The 17,858-nt window shown below is 40.3% G+C and overlaps 2 protein-coding genes across 4 annotated transcripts in view; one reads left to right on the forward strand and one right to left on the reverse strand.

The window, feature by feature from the left end:
• LOC121729265 (collagen alpha-1(I) chain-like) overlaps window positions 1-4,834 on the forward strand; it is a 48,634-nt gene extending 43,800 nt beyond the window's left edge. The window contains exons 28-32 of the mRNA XM_042117724.1: window positions 361-510; window positions 1,159-1,313; window positions 2,442-2,557; window positions 3,491-3,593; window positions 4,642-4,834. Of these exons, the coding sequence (XP_041973658.1) occupies window positions 361-510; window positions 1,159-1,313; window positions 2,442-2,557; window positions 3,491-3,593; window positions 4,642-4,779 (662 nt within the window). The 3' untranslated portion in view covers window positions 4,780-4,834. The remainder of the gene's footprint in view (window positions 1-360; window positions 511-1,158; window positions 1,314-2,441; window positions 2,558-3,490; window positions 3,594-4,641) is intronic.
• Window positions 4,835-7,622: 2,788 nt separating this feature from the next.
• LOC121729267 overlaps window positions 7,623-17,858 on the reverse strand; it is a 30,213-nt gene continuing 19,977 nt past the window's right edge. Inside the window, exons 2-7 of one of the 3 annotated variants that reach the window (XM_042117728.1) lie at window positions 14,226-15,107; window positions 13,877-14,058; window positions 10,739-10,877; window positions 9,903-10,165; window positions 8,599-8,788; window positions 7,623-8,189 (exon numbers count right to left, since the gene is read on the reverse strand). In XM_042117728.1, coding sequence (XP_041973662.1) covers window positions 7,667-8,189; window positions 8,599-8,788; window positions 9,903-10,165; window positions 10,739-10,877; window positions 13,877-14,015 — 1,254 coding nt within the window. In that variant the 5' untranslated portion in view covers window positions 14,016-14,058; window positions 14,226-15,107 and the 3' untranslated portion in view covers window positions 7,623-7,666. Of the gene's footprint in view, window positions 8,190-8,598; window positions 8,789-9,902; window positions 10,166-10,738; window positions 10,878-13,876; window positions 15,108-17,858 lie in introns of all 3 variants that reach the window. The other 2 variants (XM_042117726.1, XM_042117727.1) reach the window with 2 other exon arrangements.

A 17,858-nucleotide genomic window follows, 5' to 3' on the forward strand; every position in this document is an offset into this window, starting at 1 on the left:
GCCCCTAGTGTAGCATGGTGGTGACGGGTCTGCAAAATGTGGATGGCCGCTGGTAGAGTTGCGGTAGGTTCTATTGTACCCGCAACTCTGCCTCAAGGGAGGAGTAGAGCACCATGGGGTTTTAGTGGGTAAACTACGCAGGGAGTCCCACATACCCCGGCCGTTATCCCCAATTCGCCAGGGATGCGTAACGTATTTCCCCATGTAAAAAAGGTTTAGGGCCTGTTTCACCACTTCCTGATAAGGCTATCCATAACTTAACTTGACAGATAGAGTATGGAGCATCTGTCAATAAGTTGTGAATAACCTACCCGGCACCTTATCAGGAAGTGATGAAACAAGCCCTTAAATAATTTCCAGAAGAAGACCTGGACTGGGTGGGCGAGGTGATGTCGGGCGTTGTGGCGGCGCGCGGCGCGCTGGAGCTGGCGCGGCGGCCGCGCGGCTCCGCCACCAGCCCCGCTCTCTCCTGCCGCGACCTCGCGCACTCACACCACAACCTCACTGACGGTACCGCTTGTATTGCACGCAGCATTCCATAGACAACGTTTACACGGTCAATCTGGCATTAGTTCAGTCCATCACTCTGTGATTGACGCCAGAATGTTGACCGAAAAGTACAAAATAAAAAAATCAGTCCATCAATCCGTGGATTAGACGTTTAGTTTAGCGTCAATCTTCACCAGATTGATGGACTAAATTGATGAGAAACTGAGCGTGTAACCTACGTCATAGATCTATGGTCTACACCGTATGTGTCCTATTTTAAATAGCTTGTATGCAATGATATGATAAACCTCGCACGTTCATCCGCACCGTACGCGCCGCATTTCGATGCGATGCGTTCGACGCATACGGCGCGTACGGTGCTAATAAGTCTGCGATAATTTTGCCTTCTAAGATCAAATTAAAAGTACAGGTACGAGACTTTCGGAAAAATCAATTCTACTTGAATCCACACAACTTCATTTTAAAAATCTAGAAAAAAAGAGTCATACCCTTGATGTTGCTGCTTGATTAAGTTCTTTCAGTGAATTTTCGTGTTACTGGATAATCCCAGGATAAGACCAGGAATAGAGGAGACAGATGCAATATCAATAACACCCCTATTTTTTGTCGGGGGTTAAAAATAACTTCTATAAGGCCAATATTTTTCAGGTCTATACTGGATAGACGCTCGCGGCGCCAGCTCCCGGCCTATGCAAGTGTACTGTATGGGGCAGAGCACCTGCGTGTACCCCACTAACATAGAAGAGGACGTTTACTCCGAGAAGTCTGGACAAAAATTCTCGAAGCTGGAGAATGGATATAAGGTAAGAGTTAAGACAGTACGTTATCAGGTTTTTTTTTTGTGATTCTAGAAAACTAATCACATTTGCTTTAGCATCTAGTAACCATTGTGTTTGTTGCATATGTGTATTAATGTTATAAAGCTGGTAATCTCAGAAACTACTTCGAATTTGAAAATTATTTTTGGAATAATAGACCATATTTTATCAAAGGAGGCGTACAAAACGTGATGTTAAATAGCATAAAGCTATTCAACATCACGGTTTGACCAATAGAAGCGAAGAATTAGAGGTAAATGTAGAAAAAAGGGGAAACGAATTAATCTCACCACTAGACCGATATTTATGTTATTTGGCTCAGATATACAGTAGACCGCAGAGATGGACATAGGCTACTTTGCAAGAAATTGTACGTTTACCTAATTAAGGAATAAAATGCGTTTCATACATAACACGGAACAGCTTTAATAGTATGAGATTTTTATTTTTTACGTGAGATACCTTGTTAATGGGCGGTTTACCGACCTCATTTCTTTAGGCAGGTTAATGTTTCCGACCTCAGCCTTCATCCTTGATCGGTATATTAGTAACTGTGCGAAAAATGTGAGGATCTGTCCTATGCACATCTAAAAAGGTACTTACCTACTTTAAAAAATGCTCATGTACAGATGTTGCTTATGGTTGGTACAACTAATATATATTATTCTGTGCTTATGGCCACTAGCAATAGTTCGTTGATTATTTTTTCTAGAAAGACAGATGACGATAAAAAAACTGAAAATGATCATATATCATCTTTACTTACTGTGATTAGTGATATAATAATATTATGTACCATAGAAAAATTAATTTATAGGCATTGGCGGACCTACATTAATTTTCGTCAAGTCCATGTTAGACGTGATCTGTCGGCTGAGTTTGAAATTACCAAACCGGCAGTATGGAGTTTGGTTTGGTAACGTCAACAAGTGTCGACGGCTGCCGTCGACTGACGTCGACAAGTGCATTTCGTCTGTAAGAAGATTAATTGTCACCGGCTGTCCCGACTTACAAATTGACATGATCGACTTGAGTCACCTCGAGTGCTTGACCTTGCATTTCAATCTTATTTTATTACCTGCAGCTCATGAACGGTGACTACTCCATTTTCAGATAATGTACGACAGCGACGGGGCAGGCGGCGTGCAGCTGCGGTTCCTGCGACTGCTGTCCACCGTCGCCAGGCAGAACTTCACCTATGTGTGCGAAAACACCAAGATGGCGCAAAGGTGATAGAATGCTGTGATTTAAACACTTTTATTAGGGGGCCCCCTAGACGATCAATTTTATTGTGCAATATCATGTGATGTGCAATATTATTGACCGTCTAGGGTTGATATTAAACGCGCCCACCTTTCAATCTTATTGTCAAATAAATTGTTCAAAATATTGTTCAATGATATCACACAATAAAATTGATCGTCTAGAGGCCCACTTATACAACGTGAAATTTTAGTGTTTTCCCGCAGCAGAACGATTTACCTATAGTAGTACTATCGAATCATGCAAGTTATTTTTTGAAAATAAAAAATATTTTGTATGTCCGTCATACAAAATATTTTTTAATTTATTGCAACTTTATGCCGATAGGCGCGAGCGGCTATGACCCGGCCGAATTTTTTTTATGATTTGCATAAAAAAAACTTCATAAATCTATTGTACTACTAAGATAGAATCATTTTACTGCGTGAAAACAACCATTAAAATTTCACGCAGTACAGGTCTACTACTAGATAACGCCCGCAACTCCGTCGAAATTCGCTTATAGCGTGGGAACCGTACATTTTTTTTCTGAATAAGAAATACCCTATGTCCTCTCCCAGGACTCAAAGTATCTCCATACCAAATTTCAGCAAAATCAATTAAATAATTATATGTACACTTTCCTTGCACTTATTCCACTTTATTTTAATAGATTTATTACAAAATTATTATATATATACACGATCGGTTTCAGGTTTCATTAATTTCCACCAAGACGTGACAGTACATTCAATATTTTATATTTTAATATAATAAATATCTTCAGCAAAATCGGTTAAGCAGTTTGGGCGTGATTGCAAGCCGATTGCCGAAAGTCGTCGTTGAACATTTAAAAAAATAACAGCCGATCATATACCCTCCTCCTTTTCCGAAGTCGGTTATTGACCTTCTGTTTGCAGGTCCGACATCCCCGCTGATCTGTCGAGGGTGAACAAGATCAAACTGTTCGGTCAGAACTCCGTCGAATTCAAGGAGCCTCAAGTTATAAAGGACACCTGCAAGGTATTTTGAAAATAGTTGTTGTCTCCCACGTACTATAAACCGCCGTTGAGACAAAAACATCTGAAACATAAACGCCCAGGGCGCCGGATAAAAAGGTGCGTCGAAGATATCTCGCTCAGGGCGCTGGTATTGCTAAAACCGGCCCTTTTTTTATTTTTATAAAATAAGGGGGTGAACTAGCAAACGAGTCACCTGATGGAAAGCAACTTCCGTCGCCTTGGACACACGCAACATCAGAAGAGCTGCAGGTGCGTTGCCGGCCTTTTAAGAGGGAATAGGATTACAGGGTAGGGGAGGTAAGGAAGGGAATAGGCAAGGGTAGGGAATAAGGCCATCGGTAAACTCACTCACTCGGCGAAACACAGCGCAAACGCTGTTTCACGCCGGATTTCTCCGGTCGAGCCGGCCAATTCGTGCCGAAGCATGGCTCTACCACGTAAAACCCTGATTGAAACAGAGTCATCTGTAGTCACAGTGCGGAACTATAAAGCTCGATAGAGAGAGAATGGGTTCCAATCACAACTAAAATGTCATCATCTAGTATTTGTGTTAAATACTAGATGATGCTTACACCATCCGTTGAGCCGTCCATTCTTTCAAGAGAGGACTATTATAATATTTTGTCACTTTCCAGGAGTATACTAAGTAATTTCTCTTCCATACAAGGTGTAACAAAACTAAGTGATAATATTTTAGGGTGCATAATATTATGTGTCCCTTATACAGACTTTCACTGTGGAAGTTACAGCCCTGAAAAAGTATTATTTTTTTATAATTTGCATGAGCAAGCGCCCCAGTGTCATAACTTTGCCCATACAAAATTTAAAAAGAAAACTCTTTCAACGCTGCTACTTTCACTGTGAACTGTATGCAAGGTGCATGCACATTCTAAAATAATTATCACTTAGTTTTGTTACACCTTGTACTTACAAAGGACACATACAAATTACACACCCTAAAGTTTTGTTTTGCTACATTCTGTACAAAATTGCGTCGTCTCAAGTAGGTATGTACAAGACTACTGCTGAAATCTGTGCCATGATTTCAGGACGGTGTCGGCGAGATAGTTCTAGAAGTGAGGACATCTCGTAGCGAGCGGCTGCCCATCACCGACTTCCAGCCGCTGACCTTCGTCGACGCCGAACACCGCTTCTCCTTCAAACCCGGACCCATCTGCTTCACTTGAACACTTCATTGGTGTATTAGGATTTAGCCTCGAATTTTGCGGGCAGCGGGGCTAGACCTGTGGCGGCGCCGCACGCAGCGCGCCCGCTCGCCGCGCCGCTATTTTCGAGAACCGCGGTCCATATAAATCTGTACATTGGAACGCGCCGCTCTCGCGCCGCCGCGCCGCCGCCACTGCCCCGCTGCCCGCTGATTTCGAGGCAGAGGCCTTAGGGGGGATAGCCTACGCACGCGGGCCTGTTCTTCGTTATACAACTTGTAACAAAACTAAGTGATAAAACTTTAGGATGGATTATTATAGAATTCACTGTGAAAGTAGCAGCGCTAAATGAGTACTTATTTTTTTTATGATTTACATAGGTGAAAAAAAAGGTTTCAGTGCTGTTACCTTTACAGCGAACTCTATATGGACGCTGTTAAGCATTCGTGTATCGTGTACAAAAAAATACGTATTTAGTTATGAATGCAGTTAATAAATGTTCTTTAGATGATTTAGAACAAGACTGCATTCAAAATTTAACAACAAAAAAAATGTGGGTTAGGACTTAGGACACTAATGCATATCAGAGAACATATAAGGGACCCATACACACCCTAAAGTATTGTCACTTAGTTTTGTTACACCTTGTATAATTATTAGTCCATCCACATAATATTACAGCTTAAGGTGGATAATACCAAATGTGACAATACATATTATTGATTATTATTATAGGTGTTCAAAAGCGTGGCATAGGGGGAGGGGTTCAAATATCTTGTGTGATACAATGTGGATGGCCCATGATAACGGCCGCACTTAGTGCCTTATCACACTGGCGATTAGCGAGCGATTTGAAAGCGACGTGACTGCGCAGCGCACACGCCGCGATTGCGCGGCGTGCACGTCGCGACAGCGCTGCGTCGTCGTGGCGTGGCGTGGACGCCATTTTGTACACTCGTCTACACAGATTATTATTATTATACATATATAATAGACTCGTCTCGGGAGTGACGTCAGAATCCGATTTGCTGCTGAGTGTCCAAAACGCCGAAGGCAAGCTGCATGCACGCCGCGCAATCGCGGCGTCATCGCGGCGTGTGCGCTGCGCAGTCGCGTCGCTTTCAAATCGCTCGCTAATCGCCAGTGTGATAAGGCCCTTAGACTAATTAAATGAATCAAACTGATTAAATAGAAGTTAAATCATCATTAATATATGTCCCTGAGTGCAGCCGTTAATCTCTCGGAGTACGGCCGTTAGTCGCTGAAATACGCAAGTAGACCTGCGTGCGTACTGCGCGGCGTAGGCCAATACTCATGAGTCATGACTTTTTCCCAATTCCCAATATAGTCCAATGTCAGGACACCGACCCAACATTGGAATTGCGATTTGAAATAAATCATCTACTCGACGTCACTATTATGTAAATAGGCACCCTTGTAAATATTGTAAATAAACGTTGTGACTTTCTTGGAATTTTTATTATGAGAAAACTCATCATAACTTCTATTGGCACCCGCGATTTTTGTTTCAAATTACTATTAATGTTTATTAAAAGAAACTTAATTTGTTTATCTTTTCAGTTTAAGATTAGTTGTACAATCATCTTGTGTAGTGTGTGTGTGTACAGGACCCCCGCTACCATATTATGTGCAATGTGTGCAATGCACCAAATCGCCATTCTTTAGGGGCGCCAAAACCTAGGGCCCAAAAAAATATATTTTAAAACAAAAGTTGAGTATAATAATATGATACAATATACTCACTCAATCTTTGAAAAGCCGTACTTACAAATGGCAAATCTGTATGTCGGCCACCGACTTATAATAATGTTAAGTTGGCTGAATCCAATCAGATGCGAACACTTGCTAATTCTGTACACAATAATTCAATTATTTTGTTAAGCTTCGAAAGATTGTTAAAACACATTAATCCAATAGATTCGTTGAAGAAAGACGTCTTTACTAATAATTACAAATTAAAAGAAAGTCAATTGAAATCGCATCTATATAAATTGGGCGTTAGACTAGGCTTTATACAAGGTGTAACAAAACTAAGTAATAAAATTGTAGGGTATGTTTGTGTCCCTTATACATGGTGCTATTAAATAAAATCTACCAGCCAAATTTCGAAATAATATATTGTATTTTTGAATACACGTATTTTTTCTTTTATAATCACTCAGTACTAAAATTTTGAGAAATAGAATAGCGCTAACGTTATTCGTACGAAGTGAACATTCTGCAATAATTACACCCTGTATGCTCTATACAGGGTAGTACAAGAGTACAAGAGTTCACTGTGAAAGTGGCAGCGCTGAAAGATCAACTTTTTTGTGATTTGTATGGGCAAACGCTTCAGCGTCATGAATTTTCCCATAAAAGTTTAAAAAAAGTGACTCTTTCAGCGCTGCTACTTTCACTGCCAAATGTATACAGGACCTCAGGGGACCCATTCACACCCCAAAGTATTATCACTTAGTTTTGTTACATTACTATTTACTGTATAAATGCATCTCTGCGAACGAACGGTTTGGCGGCTATACCGCGAGATCACAAGAAAACAAAACTTGGTTGACTACGGAACCCTAAAACGGAATCCTAACCAGCAGATTTTTTTTATATATTGGTAGGTTAATAGTTATAGAATTATTTAAAAGTATTATTGTCTTACAAATAGAACAATCCATATATTTTTAGGACCATCAAATCAAAGTATTAAAATATGGGAAATAATAAAACGAATATCCTTTCTATCTCTGATAGCTACCACTTTCAAGATTTTTCGCAAATAAAATTGTTGTCTTCTTATCAAAATGAAGCGACTCACAAAAAATTTGCTTGATAGTTTATTATTCGTAGCTTGATAGTAATAAAAAAATGTTCTAGGGAACCCGGACTATAAGCGCTATTAGTCTGAATCTGATATTACTAAAATTTCGTCCGATGTTACAGGATCTTCGTCTGATAATATTACTGCCACTTCGTCTGATATTACTGTCACTTCGTCTGATATTACTGTCACTTCGTCAGATGTTACTGCCGATTCGTCTGATGCTACTGCGACTTTGTCTGATGTTACTGCCACTTCGTCTGATATTACTGTCACTTCGTCAGATGTTACTGCAACTGTATCTGATTTTACTGCGACTTCGTCTGATATTACTGCCACTTTATCGGATGTTACTGCCACTTCGTCTGATGCTACTGCCACTTTATCTGATGTTACTGCCACTTCGTCTGATGTTACTGCCGATTCGTCTGATGCTACTGCCACTTTATCTGATATTACTGCTACTTCGTCAGATGTTACTGCCTCTCCGTCTGATGCTACTGACACTACGTCTGATTCTACTGCGGCTTCAACCTCTCCAAGTGATTCAGAAGATTTGCTTTTTAACTCCTGCTTCAACTGAATTTCTTTTTGAACAAACCTAAAATTAAAACAATTAAAATTTTGGCATGACCTAAAATTATTAAAATTTTGATTAAAAATGTTTTCACTTAACACAACAAACAATAATTTTTATTTTGATACTCTTTTATCCTTTGTTACTCGCGTAAATTGATTTTTTGTTTTTTTAAGAAGTTTTAAGGGAACATACCCATACTACGTGACCCATTTAGGGGGAAGGGGGGTCTTCAAAATACTACGCTCGGTCACAAGAGGGGGAGAGGGGGGAGGTCAAAAAATCTTAAAAAGTAGGACACGTAGTATGCATATTGGGTATGCTCCCTAACGTTCTTAAGGGCCTCAAAAGATTTTTATGCGGGACCCCGCCAAGGCACGATACGCTTCTGGAGTATGGCACCTGTTATTGCCTCTGAATGTTTAGTACTTACGAACTTATGACTTCAGATTCTCTTATACCAGCAGTTATGTCGTTTAGGTGTAGCTTAAATCTTAATGTTTCATCGAGCTCGGCTGGGTCCAAGCAGTCCGGTGTGATTCTAGACACGATTGTGATCTCGCGATCCCGCAGTTGTCTTCTTGTTTTGAGCTTAGAACCGAATTCTTCAAACAAATATTTTGCTGAAAAAAAATTTCACGATTTTAATGCATATAAAGTTAATATACCTAGCGGAATAGAGAAACAAAGGCCTGAGCAAGCGAGATGTCACTATCAGTAACACTGCGTGGTAAAAAGAGACGTGTGACACATGTCAGTAGAACCAATTTTTTTCATCTGTTTGACGTCCAGTCGGCACTTATCGGCACGTTGACAATTTAATCTCTTAGAAAGATGCTTGTGCAAGTGTATACGTAAACAAATTTTTACACACAGACGTAAATCAATTTTGGTTTCATTCTACAGTTTAAGATGTATACATTACACGAGTGCCTAAATAGCTAGTGATTTTTAATGAGAGTAATTAGACATTGAAAAATTTTCGAAAATGGCGTGACAGTTAAACGAAATGCGAAATGGCGTATTATAAAAATGAATAGCTCAATTGTGTTGCTAAGCACTAATCTCGAGAACAGCTAAACCGATTTGGCTAATTATTTTTTAGAAAATTGCTCAAAGTACGAGGGAAATTGTTACGCAATGAAGAATATTTTTTATATGTATATGCGTTGAATAGGCTCCAAAATTACTGAGCCCATATTGTCAATTTTTGGCATACCAAGACCAGAGTAGACAGATCACAGAGACATAGAGACATAGAGTAAGATCACCGCGGAATACTCAATACTGTTTTACGCCAGCGGAGCCAAACTACTTTCATAGTCTTTAATGCTAAACACTCACATACGGTTTTGCTCGATCGAGCAACAACGTCGAGCAAAACCCGTGGCTCGGGATTTCGTCCACACATTCAGCATTGCTCGATACTTTTATTCTAAATCGATATATTTTATTCCATCGAGCCGGCTCAATGCGAGCCTTCGAGCTGTGAGTTTTGAGGACGGCAGTAATTATTACTTGATTTGGAGTAAAACTATCGAGCAAAACCGTATGTGAGTACTTAGCATAATGAAAACCAAAAATGCACCATCGAGGAAATTGATTCCTAGGCAATTGAGAGACCAACGTCATTTGGTCGGATCATGTCAATTCAATGTTAATTGTGATCGTCGGCTGGGCTTAACGCGACCAAACTAGGTCCCCCATCTGCCTAGGAATCAACTTCCCTGATAGTACCTTCCGCTTCAATTTCCGAATTCGACCAGCCCAGCCCATCCTCGTCGTTGGCCTGTCGGACGCAGTTCAACACGTCGTGGTAGTCAGGGAAAGGGAAAGGCGCCCCGTACGGAACCCTCTTGTTGATGAGCATCTGTAGCCTTTTAGTAGGCCCCTTGGGTACGCCCTCCCTAGGTTCTATCGTTATCCGTGGCTCCGTCTTCAACTTCGCATTAGTCAACTTACAAAACATTTTGTGGACCTTGACGAATCTTGATTTAAGTCTGTAACAAAATGTGGACATCCTATTTTAAGTCAGCTGTTGTGTGAAAGTGTAACAAACATACAACACTCAAACACACTACACATTCGCGTTCATAATATTGGTGATGATACAATGGAGCATATTACTTGATATTCTAGTTACTTAAATTTCCTGAAATGTCTTATTTCAGGAAATTTAAGTAACAAAGAAGCTGTTTAAGGTAAAATGAAAGTGTAACTAAGTATAATATTATGTAGTATATGCGCTATTGGGGGATTACCCGCGAAAGTATAACGCTATTGGTAGATAGTGATTTGACGGCGCGGCGCGGTGATACGTGCTAGTTATAATTAATTTGTGAATTGTGCGTAGTGCACATGACTGTGCCCAGTGCCGAATAATTATATTTTTAATGAGAGTTAGCCATTTTATTTCCGCCGCCTCATACACGTAATCTCTCTGGACGCTGCCGCCCCTAGGCCATAGCCTATAACGAGTAACGACCTATTTATAAATCCGGGCCTGAATGTGCCTATCGATCTCTCCAGGTTCCCTTGGTTAAATTAAGTATTTTATTGAAAGCAGCTATTACCTCTCTGCTAATAAGAACGTGGAACTTTCTTCGTCGTCTAAATCAACTTCCTGCTGTTCAAACGCCTGTATGTTCGTGTGTAATGTGGTTAACATTTTCTGCAGCTCCCTTATCTTTTTTGACTTCTTCGTTTCGCTATCTGAAATTATAATAACACTAGACTGATGTCCCGCGCGGCTTCGCCAGCGTAAATTAGGAATTTTACGGAAACCGTACATTTTCCCATAAAAAACAGCTTATGTCCCTACTCTCTTCACGTGGTCTACTCTATATCTGTGCCAAATATTGCCATAAAAATTGCTCCAGTAGTTCGTTAGATAAACCCTTTCTAATATTTCCCCCGTTTTCCCCACATTTTCCTAAGTTTCTTCGGTCATATTAGTCTTAGCGTGAATTATCACGCTTAGATAGAGATATAGCCCATAGCCTTGCTCGATAAATAAGTAGAGATGTGCCGATCATGACTTTGGCCGACTAGCCGACTAGCCGATCATGGTTTCGGAAGTTTTCGTAACGCTTTTTTACTGCTGTTTCGCGTCGCACACGCCGCCTGCAAACGTGTCGAATCGTGTTAAGTATGTTTACTTCGCGTACGTTACTTTATTTTGTTTAGCTATGATACAGTTGATGGTTATCAGTAAATATTTCATGTACTATCGAGGAAGTTGATTCCTATGCAATTGACAGACTAACGTTATTTGGTCGAATATGTCAATTCAATGTTAATTGTGATCTTTCAGCTGGGTTTGACGTAACGCAACCAAGCTACTTAGGTCCCCGATTTGCATAGGAATCAACTTCTCTGATAGTACATGAAATGTCGATTTAATAATACATACTTAATTTGTTGTTAAATTTACATTTACAAAAATAATCTCCTTACTAGCAAGTAACTTCAGAAACACTTCATTTGATTTTAAAATGTGTAAACACTGATTGAGTGTGATCTGAACACATAATAAATAATAATCAAGGTTTCTCTTTAATATAATTTCAATAATAGCAAAAAAGTAAAAAGCCGATTAGTAGAAAGTCGAAACTATTGCAAGAACTAATGAAGACCTTAATCTAATATTTATCTGCGCTTGGTGTAAGTCTCGTGGACTGGTTATTAATCCTGTCAAATCTCAAACAATTATCATTGGCAGTCCAGGGCTTCTGACAAGGGCTCAAGTTCATAACCTTTGTCCTGTAATGGTTGATAGTAAAATTATTCCATTCTCGCAAACCGTTAAAAACCTTGGGATCCATCTTGACTCAACGTTGTCTTGGAACAAGCACATTAGTGAAACCAGCAAAAGAGTTTTTGGTGCGTGGAGTGCGTTGAGGCGCTTCCAGAATTTTTTGCCGATCCCGACTAAAATCCTGCTTGCAGAATCACTCATATTGCCCATACTCGATTACGCTGACATATGCTTCACAAATATTACAGAAGAGCAGCTAAATAAACTTGAGCGCCTCCAAAACCTCTGCATTAGATTAATTTTCGGTTTGCGAAAGTATGATCACGTTTCCCAATTTCGTGTCAAACTCAAGTGGCTGCCAATCCGACTTCGGCGGAATGCTCATACAGGGTGTAATTTAACCTTCCTGCCAAATTTGGATATATTGATCCTTGTTAAAAATAAAAATACACGTATTTCTTCTTTTAAAATCACTCAGTACTAAAATTTTGAGAAATAGCATCCGAAAGTTATCCTACCAAACACCACAAAACAAGGACACACGCGCGGCCCGGCCCCGCCCCGCCCTTCCATTGACATTCTTGCAGTGACGGATTAAGACTACTTGATGCCCTAAGCAATCCATGCCTGTGGGCCCCCCTATCCGTATCTTTTTTTTATGAAATAAGGGGGCAAACGAGCAAATGGGTCACCTGATGGAAAGCAACTTCCGTCGCCCATGGACACTCGCAGCATCAGAAGAGCTGCAGGTGCGTTGCCGGCCTTTTAAGAGGTAATAGGGGAGGGTAGGGAAGGGAATAGGGGAGGGTACGGAAGGAAATAGGGGAGGGTAGGGAAAGGAAAAGGGTAGGGGGTCGGGCCTCCGGTAAAGTCACTCACTCGGCGAAACACAGTGGAAGCGCTGTTTCACGCCGATTTTCTGTGAGGACGTGGTATTTCTCCGGTCGAGCCTATATATACATATATAAATCGGACCTGTATATATATATATATATATATATATATATATATATATATATATATATATATATATATATATATATATATATATATATACAGGTCCGATTTATATATGTATATATAAATCGGACCTCTAGTACCTGAGGTTAGCGCGTTCAAGCAAACATACTCTTCAGGTTTATAATATAATTTTTTTTAGTTATCGAATGACAAACTCGAGTCTCGATCTAAAAGACTATGAAAAGTACCAATAACAGGGTCATAATCGACGACGCATAGTGTAATATGGTAGTGATAATGATGATGGTGAATGTAATTTGCATAGTAGCATAATAGGCTTACCGTTCTTAAAACAACGCCGAAATAAAGAATCAGGAGTCTCTCTCAGCACCTTCCGAACCACGGTATACCAGGACGTATACCTACCTCGGTGCAAAAACTTACTTGTTGGTAGCATAATATGCTTAGAATACTTCTTACGAAACCGAAGTCACCACATGTTTCACTATAAATTTTGAGGAGTTCCCTCGATTACTGATGGATCCTTCATCAGATCACCTCTTTTGTGAATATAATCCTTAATTGGCATGATGATACCTTATATACCATTAGAAAAATTTTGAAAATTGGTTTTTGCTAACCGATTTATTAGTATTAGTAATACTATTATTATAGTCATAATTATTATACAATAAAGAAAATTATTATAATTATTATTATAAAATCTATTGATACGTTTACTGAATGTTGATTTAAATTACAAAATAAGTTGAAGGCTTGGCTTGAATGTGATCTGAAAACTTTTTACGACAGCAGTATTGAATGGCTATGCAATATTTTGCTTGGCCCCTTTTACATTTCATGTTTTTGGTGGGATAAACGTATTTCAACTTTTAAGTAACCTATTATACCCCTTACCCCTTATACTATTGAAGCTTTTGTCGATTGAAATTAACTTGCATTTTATAAAAGGTCGAGAATATACCACACTTACCTGAAGCAGCATTTTTATTCATCGTCTGCTGCGACCTTGCTAACATCCTCTCTGTATCTAGTTCATCCACAACTTTTTTGATATGCTTATACAAGTGTTTCGGTTCTGCCTCTATTGATGCTATCGCAGATAAGACCATTTCAATAAATTTTGGAGATTCCACATATTCTCTTGAACATTGTCTGTAATATTTTTTAATTTTTATCCTAATAATCTTTTCCATATCCTCCGAATTTTCAGTTTTAAGACATGTATCAATAAATTTCTTATATGCAGGATGATATTCCTGATTTTCGTCGTCTTTTAGGAGTTCGGTTTTCAGTTCAATTTGATTTGTTTCAATACCTACATTTAGTTGCGACTGTGAGTCATTAACAGTTATTTTTTCCTCAGCGGATTGATCGTTTTCCTCGTCTGCTTCTAAAGTATTGCGGTTTTTAATCGTCTCTATTTTTAGTTCAACATGTTGCTGGGTGTTTTGATTACTACAATTTAATATAGGAATCATTTCAAGTTCTTTATTGTGTAGGACAGCACTTACATAATCGTTTTGTTTTTGTGCCTTGTCATTCCTCTTAGTAACTGTTTGAAGTAGTTTTGTTGATTGCTTAATCATAACATTAATTGTCTTTGTAACATTTTCAGGTGGTTTCTCCGGTCTGCCTTCTGCTGTCATATTATTCTTTTCTCTAGAGTTAACTTCTTTAGTAATGCTATGCTCGTTGTCGTTATCTATCATAATTTTTTGTTTCTTTTGAAGAAGTGCATCTAATCGGCCGTAATGAGGTGGTTTTGTTAGTAGTTTCTTTAGGTCCGAAACTTTTTTATCACCACCATTCTTTGTTGGCCCTGGGCATGAAAAATCATCATATTGTTTAGAAGTCGAAGGAGTAGCCGATTTATAGGAAGATGTAGTCAAAATGTCAAGTTTTTTCGGTGAAGATGTAGGCAATTTTGCTTCTTCTTGGGTTTTTTTTAAATTTTCGATTACGTTATGAATACATAATACAGGGTTAGTGACTAAGTAGCCTGTTTTGTACACATCGTGTGGTATAAAATATGTTTCTTTCTTTCTAGTTCCGTCAACATTTCCAGAATTATTTACGTGAAAAGCTGTACTTGTTGAGGCAACTGAACTTTTGTTTATGACATCAGGTGGGCAATTATAACTGCTGTGCATACTTTTAAATGGAACATATACACTTTGGTAGTTTTTTGATTTAGTCCTTCCCTAGAAAAATATCTAGAGATGTTAATTATTATGAATGAAATGAAAATGAAAATATACTTTATTGTGCACAACCAATTACATAAAATACAAAGTTTAAAAAGAAATAATATGAATATATGAAGAAAGCACACATTATTATACGAAGAATTATACTCCGGTCAACACAAATGTCAATCGCGGTCAACTTAGACATAGTACGAGATTGCATAAATCAGCTTAGTTATAATATAAGGAATTGCTAATGACTACTCCGGTCAATTGCGGCAATCGAAGCTCGAATTGGAAGATAAGATAAATCCCACCAAGCTGAAAATCAGTAAAATTGTATAATTTTTTTCTCCACATAGCGGAATTATGGGGAAACCGATTTTCAGCTTGGTGGGATTTATCTTATCTTCCAATTCGAGCTTCGATTGCCGCAATTGACCGGAGTAGTCATGAGCAATTCCTTATATTATAACTTCTTCGATAACTCCTAAACTCTTTGATGAATTCCTAAACGATGTTTATCCTCCATCATTTACCATAAAAAATAACACAGACACAACTGAAGTAAAACTCTCTTGAGCTTCATCGTTATGTACCTATGTTTATACATAGGTATATTAAATACACCGCGCGCGCACCTCTCCGTTCGTTTCGTTCGATCAAACTTTCGTAACGTTCTCCACCACCAGCTTACTCCCCAAGTCAAACTTCGCCTCACCCAATCTCTCATCACACTTTTCGTAACGCTCTCGTCACGCATTTGCCAGCTTACTCCCCAAGTCAAACTTCGCCTCACCCAATCTCTCATCACACTTTTCGTAACGCTCTCGTCACGCATTTGCCAGCTTACTCTCCAAGTCAAACTTCGCCTCACCCAATCTCTCATCACACTTTTCGTAACGCTCTCGTCACGCATTTGCCAGCTTACTCCCCAAGTCAAACTTCGCCTCACCCAATCTCTCATCACACTTTTCGTAACGCTCCCGTCACGCATTTGCCAGATTACTCCCCAAGTCAAACTTCGCCTCACCCAATCTCTCATCACACTTTTCGTAACGCTCTCGTCACGCATTTGCCAGATTACTCCCCAAGTCAAACTTCGCCTCACCCAATCTCTAATCACACTTTTCGTAACGCTCTCGTCACGCATTTGCCAGCTTACTCCCCAAGTCAAACTTCGCCTCACCCAATCTCTCATCACACTTTTCGTAACGCTCTCGTCACGCATTTGCCAGCTTACTCCCCAAGTCAAACTTCGCCTCACCCAATCTCTCATCACACTTTTCGTAACGCTCTCGTCACGCATTTGCCAGCTTACTCCCCAAGTCAAACTTCGCCTCACCCAATCTCTCATCACACTTTTCGTAACGCTCTCGTCGCGCATTTGCCAGATTACTCCCCAAGTCAAACTTCGCCTCACCCAATCTCTCATCACACTTTTCGTAACGCTCTCGTCACGCATTTGCCAGCTTACTCCCCAAGTCAAACTTCGCCTCACCCAATCTCTCATCACACTTTTCGTAACGCTCTCGTCACGCATTTGCCAGATTACTCCCCAAGTCAAACTTCGCCTCACCCAATCTCTCATCACACTTTTCGTAACGCTCTCGTCACGCATTTGCCAGCTTACTCCCCAAGTCAAACTTCGCCTCACCCAATCTCTCATCACACTTTTCGTAACGCTCTCGTCACGCATTTGCCAGCTTACTCCCCAAGTCAAACTTCGCCTCACCCAATCTCTAATCACACTTTTCGTAACGCTCTCGTCACGCATTTGCCAGCTTACTCCCCAAGTCAAACTTCGCCTCACCCAATCTCTCATCACACTTTTCGTAACGCTCTCGTCACGCATTTGCCAGCTTACTCCCCAAGTCAAACTTCGCCTCACCCAATCTCTCATCACACTTTTCGTAACGCTCTCGTCACGCATTTGCCAGCTTACTCCCCAAGTCAAACTTCGCCTCACCCAATCTCTCATCACACTTTTCGTAACGCTCTCGTCACGCATTTGCCAGATTACTCCCCAAGTCAAACTTCGCCTCACCCAATCTCTAATCACACTTTTCGTAACGCTCTCGTCACGCATTTGCCAGCTTACTCCCCAAGTCAAACTTCGCCTCACCCAATCTCTCATCACACTTTTCGTAACGCTCTCGTCACGCATTTGCCAGCTTACTCCCCAAGTCAAACTTCGCCTCACCCAATCTCTCATCACACTTTTCGTAACGCTCTCGTCACGCATTTGCCAGCTTACTCCCCAAGTCAAACTTCGCCTCACCCAATATCTCATCACACTTTTCGTAACGCTCTCGTCACGCATTTGCCAGCTTACTCCCCAAGTCAAACTTCGCCTCACCCAATCTCTCATCACACTTTTCGTAACGCTCTCGTCACGCATTTGCCAGCTTACTCCCCAAGTCAAACTTCGCCTCACCCAATCTCTCATCACACTTTTCGTAACGCTCTCATCACGCATTTGCCAGCTTACTCCCCAAGTCAAACTTCGCCTCACCCAATCTCTCATCACACTTTTCGTAACGCTCTCGTCACGCATTTGCCAGCTTACTCCCCAAGTCAAACTTCGCCTCACCCAATCTCTCATCACACTTTTCGTAACGCTCTCGTCACGCATTTGCCAGATTACTCCCCAAGTCAAACTTCGCCTCACCCAATCTCTCATCACACTTTTCGTAACGCTCTCGTCACGCATTTGCCAGATTACTCCCCAAGTCAAACTTCGCCTCACCCAATCTCTCATCACAC

Source organism: Aricia agestis, chromosome 8 (genome assembly GCF_905147365.1).
Source record: "Aricia agestis chromosome 8, ilAriAges1.1, whole genome shotgun sequence".
NCBI classification, from domain to species: domain Eukaryota; kingdom Metazoa; phylum Arthropoda; class Insecta; order Lepidoptera; family Lycaenidae; genus Aricia; species Aricia agestis.